The sequence below is a fragment of the Cucumis sativus genome, chromosome 6, assembly GCF_000004075.3.
Source record: "Cucumis sativus cultivar 9930 chromosome 6, Cucumber_9930_V3, whole genome shotgun sequence".
Classification (NCBI taxonomy): domain Eukaryota; kingdom Viridiplantae; phylum Streptophyta; class Magnoliopsida; order Cucurbitales; family Cucurbitaceae; genus Cucumis; species Cucumis sativus.
Window position 1 is genome coordinate 9,541,280 of NC_026660.2, and position 7,623 is coordinate 9,548,902.

General features: G+C 29.1%; 1 protein-coding gene across 1 annotated transcript; it reads right to left on the bottom strand.

Annotated features, from left to right (window-relative positions):
* Positions 1 to 4,346: 4,346 nt before the first annotated feature.
* On the bottom strand, positions 4,347 to 7,623 carry LOC101203721 (myb family transcription factor IPN2). The gene is made up of 6 exons (XM_004139971.3): positions 7,279 to 7,623; positions 7,068 to 7,144; positions 6,833 to 6,899; positions 6,629 to 6,695; positions 6,315 to 6,357; positions 4,347 to 5,329 (listed from the first exon to the last, which is right to left on the bottom strand). The coding sequence occupies exons 1-6, from the start codon at positions 7,448 to 7,450 to the stop codon at positions 4,664 to 4,666; spliced, it is 1,092 nt and encodes a 363-aa protein (XP_004140019.1). The 5' UTR covers positions 7,451 to 7,623; the 3' UTR covers positions 4,347 to 4,663.

Consider the following 7,623-nt stretch of genomic DNA (forward strand, 5'->3'; position numbering starts at 1 on the left):
CCTAACCGCCATTGTCAATGTACAATCACATAAGTTTGTGAAACTGTCTATCATAGCGCAGCTATATATATCATTGTATTCTACACAGATAACACTTAAGAAGTTGGTGGTTAATTTGAAATCTCTCATCATACATAACCAAAATTGTTGTGGTGTAATTACATTTTGATTAGAGTTAGACACAATTCTTACCAATAATGTATGATCCATCATTTTCAAATATATATGCAAACCCACAGTGGAAGTAAAACGTTTTGATCATAAGGGGAAAAATATATTGACTAAAAGCTTTATAATAAGTTCTTAATTTGAAGTATTGGGAAAATAAGAATTTTATGATCTTAGTATCTTTTTAATATTGTATTTTTATTATTATTTTTCTATAAAAGTTCAGTAAATTTATTCTCCTTTCTTCGTGCTCTCTGCCCCTCATATATGATACAATAACGATATAAGTATTTTGCTTATGGCAAAAATAATAGAAAAGAAAATAGGTCAACGTGTGTATAAGAGATTTTGAACGAAAACATTATGAGACCATTATGAATGTGTTAACCTAATTAAGATATTTGGGAGCGTAAAAAATCTTTCCGTCTTTGTTCTTCTTTAATTAAAAAAAATGTATAGAATAGTTTGGCTAGTTCATATATTAAGGAAGTTGATTATTCTATGTTTGATTTGCTAGTTAATTATTTCTGTGAAAATACAAATGAACAAATAATCCATTTATATTATTTTATGAATATATCTTGCCTGTGCATGTTAATATAATGGCATTTTATTATTTCACATCAGTTTAAAGGGATGTGATGATAGTTAATATAAATCAGTTCTTAGGAGTACTTTTAATTAGAAGTCAAAATAATTCACAAAAAGAATCCAAAAAATAAAAGTCATTGCTTTGTTGCATGTTAAATCAATATTAGTAATTTATTAATCAAGCTTAAGTTATATTAAGGAAACCAATAAATCTAAATTTGTCTATCTTATTAAAAAAAAAAAACAAAAAAATCTTAATTTGTCACACAATCACATATCTCACGTAAAGGAATCAAGAAGATAAGAAGGATGTTAATAACTTAATAATATCTTCAACTATTCATATTCAAGAATATATTTCTTTTACCACCCATCAATAATACTTATTTGATTTTTTTAATTTTTGACAATTAAATCAATAAATACTCATTTTACTATACTAAATTTGTTGCTTTTTTTTCTCTACTTTCTAATGTTTTTAGAAGCTAAGTCAAACAACAATAGTTTCATGAATACACATATTAAAAATTTAATAAAATATTTATACTTTCTAGAAAAATGAATACCACCTGTTACGTGGTTATTTTGATCACTCAACCAATGTGCGGCACAGAGGTGTTGGGGTTGCACCAATGTAAGCCTAAGAAGTAATTAGACTTGTTGGAACAATGTAAAGAAGAAGGCAATTCGTAGGCAAAGAGTTGTAGACAAGGTGTTTGATGAAATGCTTAAGAGAGTTGTTGATGAATTCCCAAGGATCCTCTGAAGTGATTACAAATGGACCCCTTTGAGGGTATTTATAGAGGTATACATCCGACTTTCAAGTCCTAAACCGCCTTACAAGGTCGGCAAAAATAATATGGAAAATTTTCGAGCGCTCATGACACTGTCTAAAAGCTTCTGGAGCCGTCTGGCGTGCGTGCGGGCCTTTTGTAATAAATTTTGTCTTTTAATAAATTTTTATTCTATAAAGTATAAATAATTTGTTAACTTTTTCACTTTTTTAAAAAACTCTACTTATCAATTAAACATAATTAAGTTAAATGAATATAAATTGATTGTAATATTGAGAATGAGCATATATAGTTTATATCAAATAGTTAAGATAGCATGTCTAATATTAGTTTTTTTCTTTTACATATTTAAAAATAGTAAAATAAGTTAAAATATTAAGTGGACACTTCCTTAGTACTCTCATCATTTTCGTTTCATTAGACATGAGCATATCTAATGTTAATTCAAATAAATAATAAGTTATACTCGATATTAATCTATTAATTAATTAAGCTTTTTTTTTAATCTTTCTAATTATATTTTATATATAATATTTTAGACTTTAAGAAATGAAATGATGGAATGATGTGAAACAAATAAGAATATTAAATATTCTTTTACCAAATTCAATGGAAAAACTTGTAATACAAAAGGACACCAAAAAGTAGTGTAATTTTTTTTTCTTTTTTCAAATTTGTGTATTAGTGTTTTTAGAATTTAACTAAAATTCAGTGTATTTACGAAAAATCCAAAATATGGTAAGAAAACGAGAAAAAAAATATAAAGTTGATTTTTTTTTTTTAAAAAAAAAATAGTTATTAAAGCAGTGGTATTAAAAATGAACATAATTTATTCCTTTGTTTGGAAATTAGGCTTAAATTATTTATGGGTTTAAGGTCCAATTAATTTTGATATAAACCCATTCCCAAGGGCGAAAGAGAGGACATGAGAAATAATCTTTTGTCATTGAAAATCACTTTTTAGATGGCAAGAAAAAGAGAAAGAGTACATATTATATTCTGGAAAATTAAAAAGTGAATGAAAACATGAGAAGTAAAGGCTGGATGGTGAGAGTAACCAATAAAGATTGAATTGAAAAACATACCACATGTATAAACCAAAATCTTTCAATAACATTTATTTTTTAAAAGATATTCTAAATATACTAAAATCTGTCAAATTTTATCACTAGTAGACTACATGGGACAACCCTAAACCCTATTACTTTTCATTAGAATTTAGCCTACATTAGATAACCCAATATGAGCCTTGGAAATAAAATCTCTCATTGCCAAATCTTAGGTTATATTAATTATGGCTCCATTTGTAACATGCCTGACTTTCTTTTTATTGGATGTTAAAGAAAAATATTTAATTTCAATTTAATCTATTGATTCAAAATATTCCACTTTTAAGGTTTTTACCTTAAAAGTAATTATAAAGTTAAAGTCTAATATTAAATTTAATAGATTTGAAAAGAAGTAGTGAAACCTAATTAATTATTTATACCATTTAAAGTTTTTACCATAAGTGATACTTAGTAAAAGATTGATGTCAAAAAGTTAAATCTAAAATTTAGAAACAGATCATTGAAACAAAATTCGAGGTGTGAACATTAACTTGAAGTTTTAGAAAATTTTCTCTTAAAATTTAATTTTAATTTATTGGTGAAATAAAATTAAAGGCAAACATAGATATATATATATATATATATATATATATATATATATATATATATATATATATATATAGCATGCCAAAAAGAATGTGGTGATTATGTGTGTGTACAACTTTTAATGCAAAACCACAAAAACAAAAACTACAAACAAAGAACCTTCCTCGATTTCTGTATTCCTTGAAGTGGGTTGTTTTGTTCTCATTCCCTTTTACTCTTTTTGTTTTTATCTCATTTTTTCTTCTTATTATATTTCTATTCAAATACTGATATCTCCATCTATTTCAAACATCCTTTCTTTTTCTCTCTTTAAATATATATTTCAAAAACTATAATATAAATTTTGCCATAATGAGATGCATGCAGATAATAAAATGGTTCCATCTCAATATTTTTCTTTTTTAAATTCTAACTTTTCTTTATTCTATTTTTTAATATTTTACACAATTTTGAAGTATTTTCTTGTTTATGAAATGGTAGTTCTTTTTTTTTTTTTTTCATTTTCTTCTCCAACTAATCCCTTTTTTTTTCTACATGCAATGGCATGCCACCCAAAATTTCTCCTAACTCACCATTTTTTAATTATTAAGTTTACCAAAGATATTTATTAGAAATGATAGAGTGAGGCGAATGTAAAGTTAATATCTATCTTCTGACAACGTTTTTTAAAAGTTTATCCTCTTGAAGCATATGAATAGTCTCTAACCTACTGATACATATGTTATCTAGAAATTTCTTTATATATTCTTACTGATTTAATCATTTTCCCAGAGTTATCTTTTTAAGAAAAACTATGCAGTTTATTGCCATGATTAAAATAATTTTGGAGGTATTATTTTGAATATTACTTTTATAATTAATTTGCATAATCTTTCTTTAATTGTATTGTTTTTTTTGTCTATAATTAGACTTGTACTTCTAGTAATAAAAGATGAATGAAATAGAAAATTATTTTAAGAAAACAACCCAAGTCGTTACTAAACCATGATAGTCTCTTAGAATCAATAGAATGTGAACTTGAGTGAGATGAACTTGTTGATATGGCGACATGGTGGCCTGCTTTAGATTGATGTTGATTCCTTGTTTAGCAAAAAAGTAAAATAACAAACGAGGGAAGAAAAAGAATGCAAAAGATTAATTAAAATTATTTTATGTCATGGAAACGGAAATTAGTTTTTGTATAATTATTTTGTCATTGTATGTAACATACAATTTCTCATAACAAAATGGATGGAAAATATACACAACTCCCCATCATCAACAGAACTAAGTCTCTTTCACTTATTAGTTTTAAGGTTTTTTTCTTTTTCCTTTTTAAATCTTCTTTTCCTTCCAAACACAATAGTCAGTATAAGCATTTGTTAAAACCCTAAACCCTAATCTATATTTAGTTAGTTACATTCAAATTCAAGTCACTAATTATTATTATTACACATAGCACATTCAAATTAATATTTAACCAAATGAAGAATTTCTTCCCTGTGGCTGTGACATTGTAGGGTTGTTATTGTTAGCCATACCATTATTATTATTATTCACCCTTTCATCCGAATGTCCCGATCGCGGTGGGGATGGTCTCTCGAGCTTTAACGTCATGTCAAACTTCTTCTCATTCATGGCGTTGTTGCCAACAGCGAGTAGCGGCGTTGGTGGTGGCGGTTTGGATTCATACATTTCCAACTGTAGAGAGTCCAAGTCGGGTGGGCCACCGATGGGAGGGGGCGCGGGTGCTAAGGTGGCAGAAGGAGTTCCTAAGTCTTGGAGCCGGAGATCGTCTGGCCAGAAAATGGGGGTCTTACCGGCCCCAGAGATGAAGGGGCTGGGCTTTTTGAGGCAGTCAATGAGAGGCGGCGGAGGTGGTGGCGGGTCAGAGTTAAATAGGTTGTTCATGTCTTGAAAAGGAGGGAAGGTGTGGTGAGGTGAAATGAAGTCTTTGATGGCGGCGTCTGAGACAAGGTTGGTGGTTGTTCCCATATTGTTGGAAGTGGTTTTGAAAGGTCCGGCGGAGGCGGCGGTGGCTGCGGCTATATTTTCGCCGGCGAGGGTTTGGCAAGCTTTCTCCAGTATGCTTTGCATGTATTTGCCTTGAGCCTCAATTCTCAATTGAAGGTGTCTTTGTACCTACAAATTCACAATTAAAATTCCATCCTTTTATATTAATAATTTGATTCACAAAATGATTTTTCTACGTGTTTAACAAACATTTGGAATATTTTTCAAGTATTTAAACCATCAATTCATATAAAATTTGAAGTTATTGAATAATATAGTTTAAGGATTAAAAGTACATATTTATGTACATTAATGTTACATATTATTATTTTGAAATTTGTGATGTAGAAATTTTTAACAAAAAGGAAAAAGTTCAAATTTACCAGAGACATCTGATGAATGAATTATTAGTTAAAATTTTGGTATTGCTTATGTAAATATTTTAATTTATTTTGTTATTTTTAAAAATGTTCCTAACAATAAACAACATTCAAAACATTATTTAAAGGAGATGATAAGGTTGATCACTAAGTGAAGATGCGCTTGGATGCACTTACTTATCTAATAGTATGGATTTTATATAAAAACCAATTGATAACGAGAGAAGTTAACCTATCTATCTTATAAGAAGTGTAACTGTCGTCCTTCGTTTTTTCAACGTGAAATTCAACATCCCAACACTACTAATCCGTGTCATATATTTTTCTAAAAATTATTTCATACCAAAAAATACTTAAATTCAGATATAGTTATAATGTCCCACACACGTTTATTGCATCATTGAATCAAAAATTAAAATTCAACATCCAACCATAAGATCAATGATGACCAAAGAACCCCTGATTCAAAAGTTTTCTTAGTATCCTCATTCAAAAGTTTCCTTAATGTATATATATAGTCACTTGAGCATCAAAAGGTGGATGATTCAATAATATTTCTAACATCAAAATTCCAAAATTTCCTTAAATTTAAAGAAAAATTAATACTAAATAAACTTTTGGATGGAACGATTATTATATTTATATCAAAATTACAAAATCATCATTAGAACCAAGGCAATTAATCAATTAAATTCTTGAAGAGATAATAATAGCAATAGTAATATTGGGCTAACCTCAATTTGTTCATGCAGTCGTCTCTGGACCTCCATATGCATTCTATCACAAAAACAAAGGGGTAATTAATCTCTTTATTTTTTTTTGTTAATTTGGCTGTTAAAATTAAAATTATGAGACAACACTTGTCGTACAAGAAACACAAAAAAATAAAGTGTTTCCTCTAAACCCCACCACACTTCTCTAACTAAAAAAGAAAATTAAAGAGTCAAAAAGAAAGTTAAAAGAATAACTAAAACCCCAAAAAGAAAAAAGAAAAAAGAAAAAAGAAAATGTTGGAATATTTAAAAAAATAAATAATAAATGGACATACTCGTTCATACTACGGTCCATTAAGGTGGAAGAAGATCCACTGTTTCTCTGAAGTTCCAAGGCTGAAGCTGCATGTATTATAATCACATACAAAATTATTATAATTTATGAAGTGAATTTTATTTTTCTTTATGAATTGTATGATTAAAAAGGGTTAGGGTATAAGTAGAAGAAATTATAAAATTATGTTGAAATAATAATTCACCTCTTATACCATCCTTTATTGATTGATCATTGAATTCCTTGTGAGGTTGCTTTCCAAGTCTGAACTTCTAAACTCCAAAAAAGATGTCAAATTAATTACCACTAAATTCAAAAGCTTAAAGTGATCAGATGGAATTACTGTATGTATATTGAAATTAGGGCAAAAAAACTGGACAAAAGAATTATTATGGAGGTTGAATTGAATGGAGAAAGAAAATTATCCTAGAAGGAATTACCTGAAGATGACTTTTGAGATGGTAGAGAGTGAGACCCTTGACACCCATAACCCGCATGATGGTCTTAGGGGTAGCTTCTGCCAAAGAAATATGGGATACAAATATAAGCCATAAGAGAATGAACGAGGAAAACAAAAAAAAAATTAATAGTAAGAAACAGCTGCATATGTGAAGAAGTTAGTGAGAGAGATATGAGAGAAAGTGTGAATACTATCAGGGCCACCAAGTTGAGTGACAGCGTCGACAAAGCGCTCGTGGAGCTCGACGGTCCAACGGAGACGGGGTTTGGGGTCGGTGGTGAGGACGAGACCGGAATCGCCTTGAACACACATTGGCCTGTCATGAGAAGTCATAGAGGAAGGTTTCTTGGTGGCATGGTACATTCTGAATAATTTTTTTTTTTTTTTTCTTTTTCTCTGTTTGGGGGTTTTTCTTTTTTTTTCTTTTCTTTATTTTCTTGGAAGGCTAAGGCAGAGAGATGTGTCTCTGTGGGAATACTCTGAAGAGATTCAAGAACAAATGCGAGATGGGAAATAAGGAGAGATTGGAATAAGGT

Excerpts from the sequence above, each read along its gene's own strand:
- LOC101203721 (XM_004139971.3), bottom strand. The coding sequence starts at position 7,450 with ATGTACCATGCCACCAAGAAACCTTCCTCTATGACTTCTCATGACAGG. Across the intron at positions 6,900-7,067 it reads ATCTCAAAAGTCATCTTCAG|AAGTTCAGACTTGGAAAGCA; the intron begins GTAATTCCTTCT and ends TTTGGAGTTTAG. Across the intron at positions 5,330-6,314 it reads GACTGCATGAACAAATTGAG|GTACAAAGACACCTTCAATT; the intron begins GTTAGCCCAATA and ends GTGAATTTGTAG.